At 36.3% G+C, this 21,613-nt stretch overlaps 1 protein-coding gene across 6 annotated transcripts in view; it reads right to left on the bottom strand.

Moving 5' to 3' along the window:
- enox2 (ecto-NOX disulfide-thiol exchanger 2) overlaps positions 1–21,613 on the bottom strand; it is a 165,262-nt gene that overhangs the window by 87,461 nt on the left and 56,188 nt on the right. For 4 of the 6 annotated variants that reach the window (XM_086158079.1, XM_086158077.1, XM_086158080.1 and 1 more), the window contains one exon: positions 5,045–5,191. In XM_086158079.1, coding sequence (XP_086014205.1) covers positions 5,045–5,191 — 147 coding nt within the window. Of the gene's footprint in view, positions 1–5,044; positions 5,192–9,315; positions 9,399–21,613 lie in introns of all 6 variants that reach the window. The other 2 variants (XM_086158082.1, XM_086158081.1) reach the window with 1 other exon arrangement.

Raw genomic sequence — 21,613 nt, 5'->3', positions numbered from 1 at the left:
TTGTGAGGTTACAATTGGTTGGAAAAATATGTATATCTCTCTTTGATGATGCTTATTTTCTGTTGCAAAATGACTGTAACCTGTCTTGAAGAATTAAAAGCTTTTTATTGAGCAACTGTTTTGTAGATCCCATCTGGACTGGGCGCAAATTACATGTGCATACATGTTTCTGTTTATTTGCATGTTTCTTTGTGTATTTTAATAGATTATAAAAGAAAAAAATATTCAGTGACAACATCCTGCATAATGCTTTAACCAATGCCAGTACCGCAGCTAGAATGATGCCATTTTAAAAACGTTATCATGCATTTCAAATAAACTGGCATCATCAACTGATCTCTTTATCCACTAAATGTCACATAAGAAAAAAATGGGTATGTGAGAGTACAGCCATTTAATTTGCTAAAATTTCATATTGTAACTGGCTTGTATGATAAATATTATTCATGGATGTGAGTAAAGGGGACTTTGTTGATATTCTCATGGGTTGCTGTCATCAAGTGACTTTTCTGGGTTGATTCCATACTGACCCAGTGAACTAAAAATGTGCCACAAAGCAAGCACTGGACGGCTGCGGGCACTAAACTGTGGGCAGTGAGTTCACAGATCTCATTACTGAAGCTGACAGGACTTCTACTATTCAAAAAAAGTGGAACTGTTCAGGCCTACAATATCAACACTCCTAAATGAATGGATGAATGAATAAAATATTTTTTCTTAAATATTGTATTCCTTACCTACTGTTGCTGTCACACACAGCTTGAAAAATGGTAGAACTAGTGAGAAAATGGTAATTTGTCACTGTATTGTCAAACTGATGACAGAATTTAAAAATGAAAAAAAAAAAACCTTGGGGTTTGCCTGATGTCATTGATCAACACCTTGTATGTACTTCTCAGAGACAGACACAAATGCACATAAACAAAGGGTGGGAAAAAATAATCATTAACTTGAGTAAAAAAAAATATAAAGTATATTTAATTAGGAACTGTCGGGTAATTTTCCTGGCAAGGGGTTTAGCAGTGGCGGTGTGCTGCATTCATTTATTGATTCTAGACAAAAACAGGGGAAAAAAAGAAAGAAAATGTCAATGTTCAACTGAGGTTGATTAGCAATTAAATTACTTTCAAACTGTTTTCACTGTCAGCTCAAAAGTAATAAAAAGGAAAGCATTGTCGTCTAAACATGGATTAAGTGGACTTTGGACAGTAAACTAAATATTAACTCGAAATCATCCCTATTTCTGTCAACAGAAGGAAAGCTATTCTTATTTTAATGACCCAATGACATTTGCTTAGATACGTCAGGTTTTACTTTGTTTATTTCTCTGGAAATTTTCAATCAACAGAATAAACCATAGCTTAATTCTTTTTTTTTCTTTTCCAAAATGAATTCATAAAAAAAAAAAAAAAAGGTCAAACTGGTACATTAAAAAGCTGGTTACCCTGATCTAACCCTCACACTCACACATACACACCAACTCACACATGCAGAGGATTAAAATGTATCCCTACATTTTTTCTTGAATTTAAGAATAAGAATAAGAACAACTTTATTAATCCCTAAGGAAATTGCTGTAAAATTGGACTGTTATTTAGAATTTAATTTGCATAATGCCCCAATTGTTTAGACCCTACAGATAAAGTTATCCTTAGTTCTACTTGTTGTTGTTCTTATTCCTACTTTGAATGGACATTTGAACAAAATTCACAAATAAGAGGGGAAATGGACTGCATTTTCTGAGAACACTCATTTAAAAGGTGCCTCTTTTACTGTTCACACTCAGAAACAGCTATCCAAAGTCACAACCAGTTTAACAGGTACTATTTTAATCTGTCAATTACAGCATGAAAAAAGGGAACAAATCCATAACTGTGTGTTCGTCAGACCTATAATACACCATAATGTTGAAAGATTGGGTAGAGTATACACCTCTCATATATGATGGATGAAATCAGAAATGTACAAATGTATTTGAATTGAGCATGTGTCATTAGACAAAACAACTTGCCTTAATTAGTACAAGAGATTGACAGACTGGGTTAGCACTTAGTCTGGGATAAACAACTTTAGAAGAAAATGGCTGCAGAAGTGGAAGAAAAACGGTGATAATTTGGAAACGTATCTGATGGTCCGTCCACCAGTTGGGACTGTAGTCTCACAATACAATTCTTTACATTTCAAAGTTTACTGAAGGGATTTGATAATGATATTTAAGTGCTTTATTTTCATTCTGCTACTGACTTTTTTTTTATGATTGACCAAAAATTTTGACTTTTATATCCTTAAACCATTGATTCTCAAGTAGTGGGATGGGCCCCTCCTGGGGGGGGGGATGTTCCCCAGGGACCCTGGGGAACATCCTTATGGTGTAATATTAGCTCTATGGTGTAGGTTTCTTTTGCACTGAGCATCCACACACATGGCACAGAGTAGATTTATGAGGTGCAGTGAAAAAACACTTAGGAGACACCATGGAAAATATTTAACAGGGATGATAAGAAAGGCGGTGAGATATGGAGATAATGAGACAGCCCGAAAGCTAAGACGAGGAAATATGACAAAGCGTATGCTTCGCTTGGCTTCACGGTGACTACGGTGGGAGACGATGAAAGACCGGTGAGTTTACTGTGTCCAAAAATGTAGGCAGCAGACAGCATGAAGCCAAACAAATTAAGGCGGTACCTAAAGATATTACACCCCTATTAGGCTGATAAGCAACTTGAGTTTAAAACGTGCCAAATATTGGCAACAATCATCCCATTTTGTGAAAGCTACTTCAGTAAACCGGTGAGCACTGTTATGTTAAGAGAGGTTAGTAAAGTTATTCTTTGTTGCAAGTCTTTTCTTTAATGTTAACAAGGATACAATGTTGTGCAGAGGTGTACATATAACAGTTTTATAGACAAATGATACAATTTATAGTTGTAGCGGTGAGTGGTGGTGGTGGGAGCGAAATGTTTTTTTCTTCCGAGGAGGGGTGTAACAGAAAATAATTGAGAAGCAATGCCTTAAACCAACAGGGGGACAAAAAAAAAGGTTCCTGGAAGCAAAGAAAACGAAATCCTTATCGTCAGACAGAGGCACTGCAAAATTAATGGGGAAGACAAACCTTGGAATTAAACTTAATGAAAATAGAATTACAAGTTACAACAGTCCATTTGACTGATACATTCATTTCAATCTTAGTGCAAGTCAGCCACAATGTGGGACCTGCAACAATCACTGATCATGCCGTTGCATGTCATAATTGAAAATATAGCCTTTCTGAGATGTCAAACAGACAACATCATTCTTGCCCTTTACTATACAAAAGTGGTGCACAAGCATTAAGAATGCAAAGAAAATGCACGTACAAAACAAAGTTTTTTACATTCTTTTTACATGCAGCTTAGCCGTTAACTCTTAATCATAAATGATTTGCTTCTCTCCAACATGACAATGGAGTGACATAGGCCATTTTGAGCATCAAAAGTAAAGATTTCTTTAGTTTGATTTCAAATGTTTTGGATTTAAAATCCATTTCACATCAAAGAGATAGGAATATTACATTTCAAAATACTTGTGGGGTAATGAGGGGGTATCACAAAGACAACATGTGAAAATTTGGAGACTGGTTATCTATTTGATTACTGGTATCTACTTATCCAATTATAGTTTGATATAAAGAGGGAATTCCGATAAAATTTCAAAGTGGCATACACAATCTTGAGTAGAAGTGATGAATACTTAATAGGATGTGAGTTGATGTAGAGTATTGATCCAGGTCTTCTATGTTACAAGATGGCGAAAGTCTTAAGGGCCCTTTACTTTCAATTACTTACAAGGCATCTCACTAGTCAGTGTTTGTTCCAATACTTAATTAGAAACTCTCCTAATTTGATGCATTACCAAGCAACTTGCTTATTAAAATCACATTTAATCATGGCCTACTCTTGATATTAATCATTATTTAAAATAAAAGTAAAATTAAGTCGTGTACCAAGAATTGCAAATGAACTTCATGAAAGAGCACCACAAGTATTTTTGTTTTCCACCTCATTGGGTTGATTGAGCTGATTTTTTGCAAAATCCATTAAAGATTTACGAACACTACGCTTACACTGATGTCATCTTAAAACACATTTTCCAGAGGTAATGCTAAAGAAACAAAAAAAAAAAAAATTCTTTACTCCAAGACCAAGGATGTATTTGGTATATAGTATGTGCACGCACACACAGACACAAACACAAGCACACAGACACACACACAACCTTGTTTGTAGGTGGTCACGCATTTGACAGCTTAAAATTCCAACCATAAACAAACAGCACTTACGGGTTTCCTCTGAACTAGGACCAGGAAAATACATTTTGTCAACTAGGACAGAAAAGAAACCACATTAAGCCTACAGGTATCAGTCAGGTCAGTGCCCACACACACACACACACCAGCTGCCTCAATATGTCCCGGTAACAAATCTGACAATGTGTGTGTGTGTGTGTGTGTGTGTGTGTGTGTGTGTGTGTGTGTGTGTGTGTGTGTGTGTGTGTGTAAGCCAGGGAGAAAGCAAGAAAAAAAAGAAATTATGAGCAAGAGCAGGAAAAACAAAGATTGAAGGTGGTTTGCAGTTTTGATTGGCAGGTGGTTACAGACCGGCAGGCACACAATCTCACCGGAGTACTTTCCTGCTGCAGCTGCCTGACCTCCAAACAGGACAGAGAAGCAGAGCCTCAGGACATGGCAAAGCTAATCAAAAACAACAAAGCCTGAACCAAGCTACCCCCCTCCCTCCCCACTTCCCACCCCCGAGCATCACCAAATAATGGGATTATGCAACAATTGCCCATGCAGTAATTTGATGTTGGTTGGGGAAGAGGAATCTCAAGGTAAGAAATTGAGCTGTTGTATCAAAGCATTGCCACATAAAGAGGGCTATTCTCTGTTGAGAAGGACTGACACTTGCATTTAGAATTCCACCTGGCAAAGAGCAAAATGATAAGGACTTCAGAAGAAAGAGTAATCCCTCAGCAGCGAGACCACGATATTAGTTGTTGTCCTTACCTGGAGGCAGACTGGCTCTTTTCCTTTTCTTGGTGTTTTCAGCAGTGTTTTCAAGAGGAGGACAGTCAGTCACCAGCGGCCCACTAGAGCTGTTAAAATGGAGGGGATCGTTGTTTGTTGCTGGATCAAAGGGTAGAGCATTGAGTCCTATAAGACAGAACACAAAATATACACCAAATTAGACATGGTAGAACATGAAAAAGGGGAAGCTACATAGGATTCCAGCGACACTGTGCTTTTCCTGTCTTTGAAAACATTTGAAAGACTTGTGTAAAACTATCATCTCTCACCAGCTCATATCTTAAGACTAATTTTTAGGGTTTGAAGTCACAGGCTAGAGTCAGTATAGTCTGAGACTACAGACTGAGGATCTTACATCTAAAGAATTTGAAAAGATTTTGAACAGACTGAGAAAACCACCACTTTCTTTTCCCATCATGCGACGTTATCCTATCATGCTGGCACCAGGGTTCATGTTTCTAGTTGAGAATGGAAACTGTAGATTTGTTAATTTATATTGTTGAAAGTAATGCAGGTCTTACTGTTAACTTTTGGTTCGTTGAACATCTGATAAATCTACTTCGCTATTGCTCCGAAATAATTAAAAAAATTTGAACTTTTTATTTATCATACACACTCTAAGTGTAATATGTGTGTCACAAATTTGCAAAAAACTCCAAGAAGGGAGATGAAAACTGCATTCAAAGAAACCTTTTATTGGCAAATTGGAATACCTTAACATTCTAACATCACATGCATTAAGATGTCAAGATGTTAAGATGTCATTAAGATGCACAGTCAATCATGTGCTTTGACATACAAAGAAATGGTACACTTAGCAAAGAAAACCTCATAATACATTTCAGCGCTGACTAGCGAGAGTGATTAGATACAATACATGATAGATTGCATAGATAAAATAGATTTGATGGATAGATTTGGTATACACATTTTGTATATCTCTTGATACATCAAGACTTCTGTTTAGTGGTTGAACGAAGGAAGGCACTTTAAACTGTGAGGACACAAATTGAGAATTACAACTTTCCTAGTTCTTATATATCTTCTTTTCTTACCAGTAATTGATGTTCCTGTGGTTAGTCAATTCTTAATTTACTAAGCTTTGGCTAAAGGGAAAAATAAAAGATGGCGCTGGAAGACTGAAGCCTGTTCCAGCAGCTCAACTGCTACTGTAACACACATGTCTCACCTTGGTGATCAATAAAGTATTCATTCATACATTCATTCATTCATTCATTCATTCATGAAAAATGAAATCAAGAAGTTTGAAAGCAATTAAATTACTGACAAAAAAACAACATGAAAAGGTATTGGTTAAAAAGTTATAGCTTAGTTGTGTCAAAGATTAAAAACATAATTTTATTAACTTCTTGACCATTCTTTTTAAAGCATTCACAGATGTCCATCTTTATTGAAAAGAGTAGTTTCTTTCAATCAAATATACCATGTAAAGGTGACCTTGCAGAAAGAAATGAAGATCCATTTTCTTATGACAAGTGCCATCAGTATGTGCTACCGAATTGAAAATAGGGTTTTTACTTTACAGTACTTCAGAAAGACTGTGCTTAGTAAAAGTAATTCTTTCCCGATGCTTGTGAATGAGGCCCTGACAAATAATGCCTCAAAAAATATGAAAGTGCTGTGTAAGTGATTTGTTGCATCAAGGCTTATGAGTGTGCATTTTATTGCAATGTCAAATAAAGACAGAGAAAAAATATTCTGTAAAAAAAAAAAAAAAAAAAAAAAAAATGCATAAAATCCCACAAACTGTTGTCAAAAGACGATAACTAAAAAGCATCTTGTGTCATACTACTCTAAAGATAGCCCTTAATAGACGAGATGGAAATAAATCCAACTTCCCTGTCACTGTTAAATCTGCAACAACTGAAAAGTTGCAGGTTATACACAAGGAGGCAGTCCATCAGTCAAATTTATAGGAGTTCCCACGACAAAAGAACAAGGGATCATGGAATGAGAGGAAAGGACCTGAGCACCTGGGAAAAAAAAAAACGTATTCTTAATCTCGACGTGGATTCGGTAGAACCTCTAAACATAAAGTAGAAGTTGCAACTTCTACACAACATTTCAAACCATAAGGAGCCTGAAGTGGTGAAAGAAAGGGGCCTAAAAAAGCAAAAAGTCATGTCAAGTTTTTAAAATGGAACTTAAATTATTAAAAAGTCGCAAAATTAGTAGACTGAATTCCTTCAGTTGAAAAAAATACTTTTTTAAGATCAATAAGAAAAAATAAAATCTTTCGTTTAAGGTAAAATAAGGAGAAAAATATTTACACAGATCAGGAGCCAGAGGCATAATAGAGAATTAATTAACTTGTAGCTCCATTCTAAAAGCCTGAAAAAATCCTTAATCCAATTACATAATTCTGGAATATTTGCAGTCCAGCACAACTAATGACAATCAAAGTGCATTTTGCACCTTAAGTTTAAAACAGGAGTGTCAAACTCATTTTGGTCCGGGGGCAACATACAGCCTAATCTGATGGCAAGAGGGCTGGACTAGTAAAATCATTACCCAGATGTAACATTAAGTCCAAATTTTTCCTTTGTTTTGGTGTAAAGGAGGTAAACCGGTAAATATAAAAATCTTTATATATAATGAACTGTTCCTCTAAAACATACATGATGAATTAATATTAAAAATGAATATTAAAAAAGAATTGATGAAATTACATCCTAAACATATTGTTGAGTTAAAAGAAAATTATCTTGTCACTGTGGGAAAATCTGCCACTAGAATTTATTAGAAAATTGACTTGTAGCATGTATAAGAGGAGGTATAATGTTTACAAGGCTAAGTTCTATCTATTTATTTGTGCCGTTTTTTTTTTTTTTTTTTTTGCTAATGTTTTGATGGTTTTTATAGAAATAAGAAAAGTAAAGATCATTTTAACGATGTCACTAGACGTTTTTCATCAAAAATCATTTTGTCTTCAACTTTGAAGCAAAAAATACATTGCAAAGTTTCTTTTTCATTTATTCCTTGCCCATTTTATTTTTTTAAACCCACTGGATAAAACCCCCCAGATGCATGTGAGAAAAAACGCATGGGTCGCACCTACACAAAGATTTGATATTAGGCAGGGGGCCACAAAATATTGTTTCGAGGGCCACAATTGCCCCCCGGGCCGCAAGTCTGAGAACCCTGGTTTAGAATAACCAGAACGCAAGAGTTTAAAAAAGAATTACAAACATACAGGGTCAGTCATGAGGCTTTGATTGTCCATCACATTTTCAATCCACATTCAATTTTTTTGTTTTTTGCTTGTATTGAGCTTTATGATTGTTCAATGAGTGGAAGGTTATATACACTCCATATTGATGCATTTTAATATACAATATGTTAGGTCTAAACTGACTATGTAAGAATCTACATTATCAATCATGTCTGCTGTGCCACTTATGCGTATGCAGGTTGATGAATTGCACCTTTGAGTCTACACATCTGTCCAGAACGAGGGTTGATGTCACAATATCAGCAGACAAGTGGAGTGGAAAAAGAAAAAGGGGAAATACATGAGGAAATGACATCCGAAATGAAGAGACTGACATTATGCTCTGCCGACTAAGGAAAGGATGCAGGTATAATCAAATGAAGCTTACCGGAGCAAACCTCAACGATACATTAAAGAGATGCCTCATTAAAAGGTACAGTGAGCAGCGAAAATGAGGGACCACTAACATATCTGACAACTCACTGGGTCATTAAAAAGGACAATTTAACTTTTTCGAATCTAAAATCCAGTATTCCCTGTACGCTATAGATTACATATGGAATTTTCTCAAATATGATGTCACCATATTGTCTTTAAGATTAACTTGTAACCTTATTATATTTAAGTAATCAAATCATCAATTTAAAGTTTCTATGAGCCCAGAGTGATTCACAGAAAGAAAAATGATTTTTCACTAAACTGAAAAGCCAAGGCATTCAAAGTTACAAACACAATAATGCCCTTGCATACATTGTTCAATAGCTTCATTATAGAATATCAATTAAAATGGATTACTCTGCATTCTGCCTGTTTGATAATGACTCGATTATGTTGTTGACATTTAAGTTGAATGAAAAACTGGACTTTTCCAATAGCATATTTGGAAAAAGAAAAAAAAAAAAAGGTCAAAGTGACATTCACCAAAGCATAAGTGATGCAGGTCACGAGTCATTTTCCGATAATACTCAGGTCCTCTGCAATTACTAACAGCTTGCTCTGTGAGGGAGAATATACTTACAGTCCTGTCTGGATCCTGTTGAATGGCGGCTGGTGAGACAACCCACACAGTCCAAAATTAGCCTCGAGTCACTCGAAGTGTTACTGATGAGATAAAGTCACAAGACCTTGATTGAGTCGTGCTTGAAAAAAGTTTCTGTTCACATTAGTCACCACAATACAATGTAATATTGCTCAACTCATAGTCTAAAATGTCCTACAGGACATATTTTGGCCAGGCCCAAGCCTGAAAGCTTCCAAAGATGGCAGCTGACAGTCAAGTTATGAGTTGCCTGAGCAGATGTATAAACAAGGTGTCTGACAGATGTGGCTTAGCAGTGGCTGGTAAAACATGCCAATCAGTTGTGGTATTCTCATGAGACTATTAACCAGGCTTTTCACTTCCAATATATTTATAGCAAAGACAAAGAGCAGTTAAATCATAAAGGCAGCATGTGCAAAGTGCATGCCTGCCCTTTAAGGACAATTGGGAGAAAATGACATTGTCTATTTAGATCTAAGTTTTCAGAGGTTTGTAAGTGGAGAAGAATCGCACAGCTGACACTTCAAATTGCATATTTCTTTTATACAATTCCAAAGAACTTTACAATGATTTGCCACTGTTCAATCTTGAAAATTTGAGCCACTTTATGGTTCAATTTGGGCAAAGTGGAGCCTTTAGCAAAAGCCAAAACTTTTGCACAATACTTTTTAAATCTTACGACTTGCACCTTTTTGAAAAGTTTTCTTAATTGACAGCAGCAGTTGCCAAGCTTCACACGACCTAAGTCTTACACATAGACAGGATGAGTTATTTGGTAAGGAACTCGAACTTGTCAGGTTCCATTTAGTCAAGGTAGAAATTAAAACCTTTAATGTGCATGGACCCCTATGTTGTTTTACAGTCAAAGATAGTTTATTATGCTTTCTTCAGATAGTTCAAAGATTATGCATTTTAATGAATGGGTAATCAAGTGTAAAACTACCTTTGAGATGCATTCAAAACAGTATGTATCATGCAGTATGTTATGAGGGTCCCCAGGATATAGACACAATATCAGTTCATGCTTTTGACAAACTGCTAAGAAAGGTATTAAGAAAACAAAGCCTTTTTGTATTTCAAACTAGCCAATACAAAGGACAATGTCTGAAAATGAAAAAATGAAGCAAGTCAAACTTTGGCAAAGTCAGCTATTACAAAAATCACCCAAAGACATACATTGTATCGTGGATAAGGAAATTAAGATGCTTGTTGGTTATGTATGACTCTGGATTTGGGATCATCCATTGTGCGACAAATAGGTTTAAAACAAAACTTGGTACAGAAAGTAGTTATGTTCTCATATCTACAAATACTTTAATTTAAAAATCGGAATCAGAAAGACTATTTGTCCCTGATGGGGAATTGGGGGGCTCATGGGGTAGCACAAAAGCACAAAGGACTCCCTATCTAAGTTTCACTTGACAGCTTATTAATGATTGCTCAAAGGAAAGAACAATAATTGGTTCTGAAATAATGACTTGAGAAAACATCACATGCAAATTGCCAATAAACAAATAAAAAAAGCAACCTGACTTGGCTGCATAGGCTTGTCAGCCTTTTAAACCATAAAGTAAAGGTCACAGGAAGGAATAGGTGGTTAACACCATGAAAAGTAAGAAAAAAAAATGTTGACAGTTAGGGTTATGGAAAGATCAATGTATTCCCAAAAAATAATGTGACATTTCAGAATAATGCTAGCTTTTGAATATCCTAAGTATATAGCATGTGCAAAAAAAAGATAAAATATTATCCTTGTCGAAATACTTATATACTTACAACCACCTCAAAGAAATTTATAGTACTGTTGATACTATTGGCAATGACAAATGTTTCTGTGATATACTTACAAATGTCTATATGTTCATGGTCATAATATCATTATTACACCACATATTTCAATCTCCTACATAGCAAAATAATAATGGACTTTGTAAGTTACAATATGTTGTGTTTTCCCCTTTTTCTCACCTTTGGATTTTGTCAATTTATTGATATATTTGACTTGACTCAAGACATACTTTTTGTTATAATTTTGGGTTCACACTTCAGGGGTTGCCACCGCAAATCAACCTCCTCCACCTAACCCTATTCTCTATATCCTATTCTCTCAAACCAATTAACTTCATGCCCTCTCTCAATACATCCAGGAAACTTCTCTTTGGTCTTCCTCTAGACCTCCTGCCTGGCAGTGCGAACCCCAGCATCCTTCCACCAATTTATTCACTATCCTTCCTCTGAACATGACCGAGCAATCACAGTCTGGCTTTCCTGACGTTCTCTACAAAATATCTAACATGTCCTGTCCCTCTGATAGACGTATTCCTTATCCTATCCATCCTCGTCACTCCCAAAGAGAACCTCAACATCTTCACTACCTCTAGCAAGATCATGCATCATTGGTCTCACAATTGTCTTGTACACCTTTCCGTTCATTCTGGCTTTATCACCTATCACCCCTGACACTTTTCTCCACCTGCTTCCACTACAGATCAGAATGTCTAACCTCTTCTGCCAAGCCTGTCCATCACCACTGCAAACAAGAGGGGGCTCAGAGCAGATACCTGATGTACTACCACCTACACTTTGAACTCCTCTGTCTTCCCTACAGCAAAAATCACCACTGTATCACATCTTGCATACATGTCCTGCACATGCTTCTCATCTCTATTCCTTTGTTTTGCCAGCCCATATAAATCATGCTCTCCTCCTTACTGTCCAACCCAGCATATAAGTTATCATGCACCCTTTGTTTAGCCTTTGTCATCCCTACCTTTACCTTACACTGCTTTACATGGTATTCCTGTCCATTCTCTTCAGTCCCCTCCAAGTCCCAATTCGTCTTTGCTAGCCTCTCCTGTGTATAGACTCCTGCGCTTCCTTATTCCACCATTAAGTCTCCTTAACTTCTTTCTCTAAACTTACTAATAATCTTTGGTTTGCAGAATAATCCGCTGCCTAGTGTCAAGAGACCTGTGACCTTTCAGAAACTGCCATGGCTGAGTGTGTGTGTGTGTGTGTGTGTGTGTGTGTGTGTGTGTGTGTGTGTGTGTGTGTGTGTGTGTGTGTGTGTGTGTGTGTGTGTGCTCACTCTCACGAGACAGCACAACAGTTGATAAGGTCATGCTAGTTTATATGGACAATTGTTTCTACGAGTACTGCATATGATTAGAATAGCCACTTTCGGACAGAACAGTTCTAAGAATTTAGTTATTCGAATTTTAAGTGTTCTTATTTGCTCCCTTTAAGAAATACCCGCCTTTAGCCAACTCTGAATATATTTTGTGGAAACTTTTTGTTGGCCTGTTTCTAACTGTTTCTGTCCATTTTTTGGCAAGTCACAAGAGAACAGCTGAACACTGACCACAACCTTTTTTTTTTTTTGAAAGGCCCTCCAAGGTCTTTGCGAAGCATCTGGTAATGGACGTAGAGTGTATGAGTTCCACCACTGTGGTGTATGAGTACCTATTTCCTATCCTGTGTGAATGCATAACAAAATGGCCTTGTTCCTGAAAAGATTGTAGGAATGGCAAAAAATTTTATTAAGTGTAAAAGCAACAATAACTATCCTTAATCAATTTCCATGGGGAAATTCTGCAATTAACCCATCATGGATGAACAATGAGCGGTAGGCTGCCATCGAGGAGGAACCTGGAATCAAACCAGGAATGTTAAGTTTACAAGACGATAGCTCTGTCTCCTGCGCCACGCCATCCCCCAAAATAATAATCATAATCATAATAATAATAATAATAGTTCTTCCAAAGAGCCAAAATACTTTTGTGTATTGAAGCAGTGAAGTCAAATACAGTTTGTTACCATACCTCTTCAAAAGTACTTTTTTCAAGACAGCTATGCCTTTCGGTAGTTATTTTGGATCAGGATCAACAATCTTCTCCTCTTTTTCAGCTTTTCCCCTCAGAGGTCGCCACAGCGAATCAACCATCACCATCTAACCCTATTATCTGTATCCTCCTTTCTCACACCAACTACCTTCATATCCTCTCTCACTCCATCCATAAATCTTCTCTTTGGTCTTCCTCTAAACCTCCTGCCTGGCAGATCCAATTCCAGCATCCGTCTTCCAATATATTCATTATCCCTTTTTTGTACATGACCGAACCATCTCAGTCTGGCTTCTTTGACATTCTCTCCAAAACATCTAACATGTGTTGCCCCCCTGATAGACTCATTCCTGATCCTATCCACCCTCATCACTCCCAAACAGAACATCAACATCTTCATCTCTGCAACCTCAAGCTATGCCTTCTGTCTTTTCATCATTGACACTGTTATCAAGATCAACGATTTAGTAAAGATAAAATACATTGTTTTTTTCTTTAATTGATTCAAACAATAATTATAATTGGATACGACGTACACATTTCTGCTCTCAAGGCACTTGCTATGTTATTGCAGGAAGGTGTGGACATTGACTGCCAGAGTTGCCTTGTGGAAAATCCCATTGTTCCTTGAAATAGCTGCCACAACTATTCATGCCAATTTTTATCAACAGCATAACTGCAGTACTGTTGTCTGATAATGCCAATAAAAATAACACCTTTGAAAAACACCTTGTCAGACAACATCAAGGGAATTTCCTACACTCAAAAATGTGATTTCATTGAAATGGATGACGGATATAGTGTGCAGCACTTGCAGGTTGAAATGTGACGGACAAAGTGCTCATTCATTATAAGCAGCTGTGAGAAAAAGACCTGAACTGGTGGATAATATTTAATATTGACATGGGCACCCACAAAGATAACTTTGGAGTTATTCATCCTTAATAAGTAAAAGGTAAATGGATCCTTCTTTCTTGGTTTCAAAGAAAGTCGATCATTTTCTCATCTCTGATAAGTAAAGGCAACTAGGATAGCATAAATGCAATACTTCATTGCAGAAAGCAATTTTGATTTTCAATTGAACAAAAACACAGAGCAAGAGGTCAAGCATATTGAGAAGAAAGAACAATAAAAAGGACATCATTTTAAAACAAATGAGTTATCAGAAATACATATAAATTCTTCACCATTGCTGGAAATTAATTTTCTTGGTCCACGATGAGCATCACAATTTCGGATACTGAAACAAAGTTTGATTTTGAAAAACACACCCACACCTTGTCAGTGCACCTAAGAAGATCTTAGAGGTTGGACAGATTTTCAAGGGGAGTAGATAAGAAGCCTTATTCCCTCGTGTGTCAATTAATGCTTGTAAAAAGTGCTCCTTAGCAGTCTGTATTGTTTGTCATGCTTTCTCTCAGACATCTTCTCTCTGAAAAGACAATTAAGTGTGACTGGATCTGCATCCAAATGTATCAGAACCCCCGAGTGACAACATGAGAGAGATCTTTTCGCTCTGGATGCAACAGCTCATTTTCAAAAAACAATTTTCCTTTGATGCTATTTTTAGATGCATTTCCCATGCAGGTCTGAAGAAAAGAATAACCAGATGGCTACTTGTCATCCTCCACAAGATGGAGGTCTGAATTCTGATTAAGTAAGCTTGAGTCCTCACTGTGAGGGAGGATAGACTGTATATTGTCTTGAAATGACCATTGGTTTGTGCAGTGGCGGTACTTCTTTTTAAACATGAGCGCCTGTAAAGTTACTGAACCCAGATGTAGATCTGGTTTGAGGATGGATGAGCAGTTATTTAATTTTTCATTAGATTTTTATACTTCTGATTTGCATTCTGACTTTCATTTTATACTATAGATTTTTTTTATTTTTGATAAATGGAATCAGTGTCCCCAGGTTTTATAAAATACATTTGAGAATGATCTGATCAAGAGCCTGGGGCGTGTAAAATAAATGTCTTACTCCAAAAGGAAGCAGTGTGAAAAAAACATCTTCATGTTCAAGTCAAAACTTCAATCAAATACTTAAAGTGTGGATGAAATCCAATCATATTAAGAAGAGCTGCAAAAGTATTCTTTTTCATCATGATAAAAAGAAAACAAGCTTGATGATTATACATAATCAACATAAGAGCCAAAAATAGGTAGGATTCAAACAAAAGCTGAATATATGGTGGTTTTTAGCCAGAAGGTGGCGCTATGATTGAGCACCAACATGTTTCAGTATGGCCTTCTACCTATTTTGTGTCACAGCAGACCTCGAGGGAATATTACAGGAATATTATTATATTCTCATACAGCTAGAATAGTATCCTTGATAGTACCCTACAATTATTATGTATCTTTCACTTGACCTTCCCGTTCACAAGAAAACACTCATTTCAAATTTAATCACATGTTGGTAATGTAGCTCACCAGAATGGTGAGCTATCAGAAGCAAAATTGTGATCTGCAAACGGAGTAATGCCAAATAATTTAACAGTGCACATGGAAACACCCTAGTGGCTCTTGGTAGTGAATTTTTTGTCTAATTATATCAATTTTTTCAATTCAGTAATTATAATAATGTTTCCCTTCAACAAATGGAAATTCAGTGACAGATCCCCTTTAATCATGGTTTGTCAGCACAGATCACAATTGTAAGATTTTCAAAACTATTCAAATGAGCATTGGTATAAAAAAAAAACAGCTATTGAGTATTTTCCAAAAAAAAAAAGTCTTTAACTCAGTAACCTGCCAAGTACACCAAACAGTCAGAGCTCTAAGCAGAATGAAAATGTTTACTAAAATATATTATATAGTCACGCATAGGTGTGCTAATGAACCCTGTGGCAGAAAATGTCAGTACTCATTGTCCTAAGTCCCTTGTTTTGTTGGAGAAAAATGGAAAGGAAGGTATTTGTGGCAAAGGGGGGATTTATTCAGTGAAGAAAGAGATACTTTTTTTCTACAACGACAAGGAAGAAAGTCAGTGAGATCCATTCCACAAGCTGCAACCCTGAAATATAAGGCATAAATATAGCAATAGTGACAAAATACAGCAATGGGGCATAAGAGAACCAAACAACACCGATTCTTTGTTTTACTTCAGGGGAGCTGTGAACTATTGGGGTCACAACAGCTTACAAACAGTCAAGTAAACACCCACTTAGGAACAAAATGATTGATTTGATTTATTCAGAGACTTGAATTTTCACTGATGTTTTCTAAAGCAAAGCTGTGGCTTATCTAAAAAAAGAAAGATAGTGTCAGAGGGTAAAGCTAATCACCTTTTAAATTTGACCAAAGGACCACTTTGACTACTTAGTATGCCAATGTAGGAAGATTGATAATGGGTTAATTCTGATTTCTGATCCAACATGGCAACAGCACCTGAAGCTGATGAACTGGAGAGACCAAGCAAGATACAAGCCATTTGCATAAAAAGGTTTATAACTACACAGATCTGTAGAATCTGTGAAACCACAGTTTCATAAATTCCCAAGTAATGAATATGGAAAAGATGTCCGATCTGTATTAATCGAACACTGCAAGACATTCAGTGATGCAACAGTCTGTGAACATAATATTGTCCATACAGCTTGTGTTTTTGTCAAGCAGCTCGGGTTAGTGACAAAACATTGAAAATTGGAATTTTAGCATGGTCTAGATAACGCCCAAGTAGGACACTGAATCGAAGTTTTTAAAAAAGTAAATGAAATTATTTTCGATTGAACAACTAGTGTCTTTCACAATCACACTTCAATTGAAATTTTGGACAATGCTCATCTGAGTCGAGCTACTCCCAATATAATGATACGGACATTACGTACAAACTGACAGAGTCTCTTGGATGAAAGATGAAACATTATTAAAATATTAAAGAACCTCCCAGTGCCACAGAAAAATTAATCAGTGACCCATAACTGGAAGACTGATAATGTTCACATGCATTAAGCTTGAATGTTTTAGTGTGTGTTGCACTCAGGCTTTGCCAGTGCCTGAAATGTATCAAGACTTAAAACTGATTCCGCCTTCTCCATGTCTCATTTAGTGAGGGGGATTTTAAAAAGTCACCCAGGATTCAACTACTTTTAGAAAGTGATTAATGAGAAGTACTCAAAAATGAAGACTGCCATTTCACTAAGCCAGTTCACATAGTTTTCATGTAACTTGTGACTGATCTGAAAAATGAATGAGGCATTTTTCTGACATTTTCAATTAATTTCTCTGGAAATATTACACAGAAATAAAACAGGGACTACAAATTAAAAAGGGGACATTACACACAGTTTTAGTACTAATCCCGATAAAGATTTGACTATTAGAGGAATGGATTGTCTCAATTTGTATTTCAATAAGAAAATGTGACTTTAATTTTTAGGCAGCTGTTGTGAACACAGGCAGTAAACAAACCTGTAGATAAGCTGAAGACTATGCATTTCTTGTCACCAAAGAGTTATATATACACCCAGTTGCTTGTGCATTCCAGATAATGTCTCAAGTGACCCAATATTGTGAACTAACATCAAGATGAAGCAGCGTTATTCATGTTTAGTTTGAAAATTTCCTTTCTCTCAATATAGCCTGAGTCAGACTTATGTGCATTAAAGAACTAGGATAGGAAATTACCTTTCTCAACAGTAAATCTATGGTCATGAAAGTAGTCAAGACGTGAAATTGATAAGCTAATAGATCAAGTTTATCCAACTATAGGAGGCATCTGGGCCCAGAAGAATTCAGTCAACAATTTAATGAATATATTAAGTTGGTAAATCTGCATAAAACCCATTTTTGGCAGATCTGAAGTATCGGAACAGGCATTAAGGCAAGTAAAAATGTATAATTCCCTTGATCTGTTCACCTACAGTAACCACCAACCCTTAGCACATTTGAAGCACAATGAATATGATGCTATGAATGGAACATCCTAGCCTGTGTCCCAATTAACAGTGCTAAACCTATCATATTTTTAAGTATGACTCCAAGTCAAAGTCAGTTTTATTTTCAATTTCTCTGCATGTACTTGACATACAGCGGAATCAAGAAGACATTTCTCACAATCCCTCTGTGACGTGAAATTAACAAAATGATCATAATAATAATAGAGTGCAAATCAGCAGTAAAATGCACTGTTACTTTAACAATAAACAGAGACGTGAAGTATAAAGTACATGGAGATACATTATGATAAATTTGTTTGTTTTTTTTTCTGTTTTTTTTTTGTTTTTTTTGTGCACAGTTTAGTGCAAAGTTCAGTTGGTAGTACCATAATGGTATATGGTGCAATTGCATGCCCTCTCCCTGAAGGCAGGAGGCTGAACAGGCTGTGTGCAGGGTGGCTGCGTCGCTCACAATTGAGGACACTTAATGGGTGAGGCGGGTGGTGTGTATGTCTTTCAGGTATCATTTTATGATCTAAGCATAATAACAAATACAAAACAACCTTATCACAGATATATTTTCCTCTGATACAACTGAGCAGGAAATATTCCTCAATGGAAGCTGCTCTGCGGTATGCTCAAGAAAATTACATAGGGGTATCTTTCGCTACACCCCTTCATTAAACCGCACTATCTCGCAAAGACATCCATACAGCAGCATTTTATCAATCTTTGTTGAAGTGAACTAAGCTGGTACCTGAAATTCATTTAGGCTTATGGAAACTTTAAATCATTAGCAAAACATTTAACCATAATGTATTCCCATCATGTGTGCCTCACTGCTACAAAAAAGAGAGAAAGCATAAGACAACAGGTACCAGGCACACAATACAGCTTCTCACTTTTTTGGTGTGTAATCGAGGGATTGGGCATAAAACATATTTCTAGAATTATTCTACAATTAGCTGTTACTTATAATGTCAGCAAGCACAAGAAAAGGATAAAAGCTTCAAATTTACTTCATCACTGGCATAGAACTGAATAAATGACTATTTCTATTTGGATAAGCTTTATTTATAATCACATCCTGAGGTAGAAATGTCTCAAGGCATCTTTAGACATCTTTGAACCTTTGGCATGTATAATTACATTTTTAAAGGTCATTATAGCAAAGCACAACATCTTATAATTCTTTGACAAAATTATTAAGTGCTGTATCAATGATTTGTAGAAGAAGAAAATGAAAGTTACCCAAGGAATTACATAATGCATGGCTAGCTTTTGAAGAACTCCAACATATCAGATTGCAAAATACACTGAAAATGTCTGGTATCCACCCTGTCCCTGAGCATCAAGGAAAAAGCTTGAGCCAGTGAATGATAAACCACAGCAGAATCCAAATGATGTCTGTTCTACAAGGCCTGGTTCCATGCCTTTGGTCTGAGGAATCTCACAGGACCAGGAAAAGATCAGTAATGACGGATAGCCAGTGCACTGACACCACTTCAGTTTTGAGATGTGGATCTAGAGATTGGGGCTGTTTATCATCTCTGTGCAATATGCTGTGAGCTTACTGATCCATTTTAACTCTCTGAGCATAACAAAATCACTCTTTTACGCAAAATTAGTTCATTGAATAATATCAGAAGGTACAAAATGCTGGGCTTTTAAAAATGCATAAATAAAAATTGAAAGAAAGGTACATTAAGTTAGGTCATTTATGAAGACCGTAGACAGCTTAAACCTTATTGCCAACAATAGTATTGAATAAAGCCTTGACAATTAATATAAAAATAGTCCCGACTTGAAGTCTTAGAAGCCTTTAGTTATAAAATTAGTTTTAATATAAACTACATTCCATACAGTGTGTACTGAACAATTAAAAGACCAGTAATCATCACAACCAGATGACATGAACAACAATGTAGATATGATGCATGACGCATTATACACATTCCCAGTGATGACAAATGAATGTGATGTTGAAAAAATCTAACTCTATTTTTTATGACACCAAAAGGCATGTGGGCTACTTCTATCAGTCAATTGAATTCACACTACTTCTGCCACAATTCCAAAGCAGCAGAAATCATAGACAAACAATTGCTTATATTATTCAGTGAAGAAAAGGTCATTGAATACATCAAATGCACATTAGAATGGTCAATGTACTAGAGCCTATTGTTGAGGCTCAACTTATATTCACATCTCCCTAAATAATCCTTCCAAAATGAAAAAAGCCTGATCTGTATATTTAAGTCAGAGATGACAACCAGGCCAGGCACTATATAAGGAAACAAGGAGTATATTGAGTAAACAAGATGAATCCTTTCCATTAACAACCGAGGTGTAAGCTTCCCTGCCATTTTTTATTAAGTCTTCAGGGAAAGTTAGGGGGACAGCAACTCCAACACCTGCAAGAATATAGTCAGATGGCCTCTCCCTTTTAATAACAAATAATTTAAATAAATTACAGCTTGTAGCTTGTGCGTCAAAACAGATACGGGCCCGATGATTCAACTGAGCTTGTCTTTCTCTCTTTTAATGTCACACTTTATGCTTTCCATCCATTCATCACTTATCAATGAAGACAGTTCTAAATTAAACATTTACTGAGTGGAGGATAGAATCTTATGACAGAATGAGAGAAGAACAAGATTTGAATGTCAGACTAGCCTATAAGGGTAAGAAAACGGGTAAAATGGTAAATGAATTTCCTCAATAATGTTAACCTATCACTTACCAACCTTGTCCATAGACATTCTTCATTCCAAGAGAAGCATATTTTGAATCCTTAAATGTGATGTTTCCACAAAAAAAGCAATGGCCCTAATTCTTTATAGGTTGATTTGAGGGCCCAGTCAAAAATCTGCAAACCCTACAATCAACACAACAAAATAGTTAATCCATCGTCATCCATTTGCAAAATCAAAAAAAAAAAAAAAAAAAACCCTTTGTATAAGGCTTATGCTTTGGATTGCTGTTTGGTCAAATGTCACATTATGATGCTACGTTTAACACTGCAAGTGACCCACGAACTCACAAAACTAGACGAGAGCTGTGATTAAATTCAGCATTGGTGCTCTGCACCAAAGTATTACTTCCATGTACAAACAAGAAAATAACAGCCAAACCATATTCCTTAAACGTAGGAGGAATCCCCTCATAGACAACAACTGAAAAATCAGAGTTCAGTCACTACTCAGCTGTAAGAACGCGTTATAGTAATAATAAATATATTCATAGAGCCCTTTCCATCAAAGTGCTGTACAAATTAGGAGACTATAGTAAGAGAACACATTAATTTATTTATTCCACCTGTCCTATAGAGAGGGATGCAGTAGGACTAGGAAGTTCCAATTAACCTACTACATGTTTTGACTGTGGGAGGAAAACCAGAGAACCCAGACGAAACCCAAGCAGAGACGGGGAGAGCATGCAAAGTCCCCACAGAAAAGTCACCTGTCACATTTAAACCAGGAACCTTCTTGATGACACAGAGGTGCTAAGCACTGGACAACCATGCTACACAAAACAATAGATCGTATATTTATCT

The sequence above is a fragment of the Fistularia commersonii genome, chromosome 13 (assembly GCF_037954325.1).
Source record: "Fistularia commersonii isolate RoL2024-O1a breed Wild chromosome 13, RoL_Fcom_v1.0, whole genome shotgun sequence".
Classification (NCBI taxonomy): domain Eukaryota; kingdom Metazoa; phylum Chordata; class Actinopteri; order Syngnathiformes; family Fistulariidae; genus Fistularia; species Fistularia commersonii.
The sequence above is the reverse complement of the archived record's forward strand: the minus strand, read 5'-3'. Positions and strand labels throughout refer to the sequence as shown.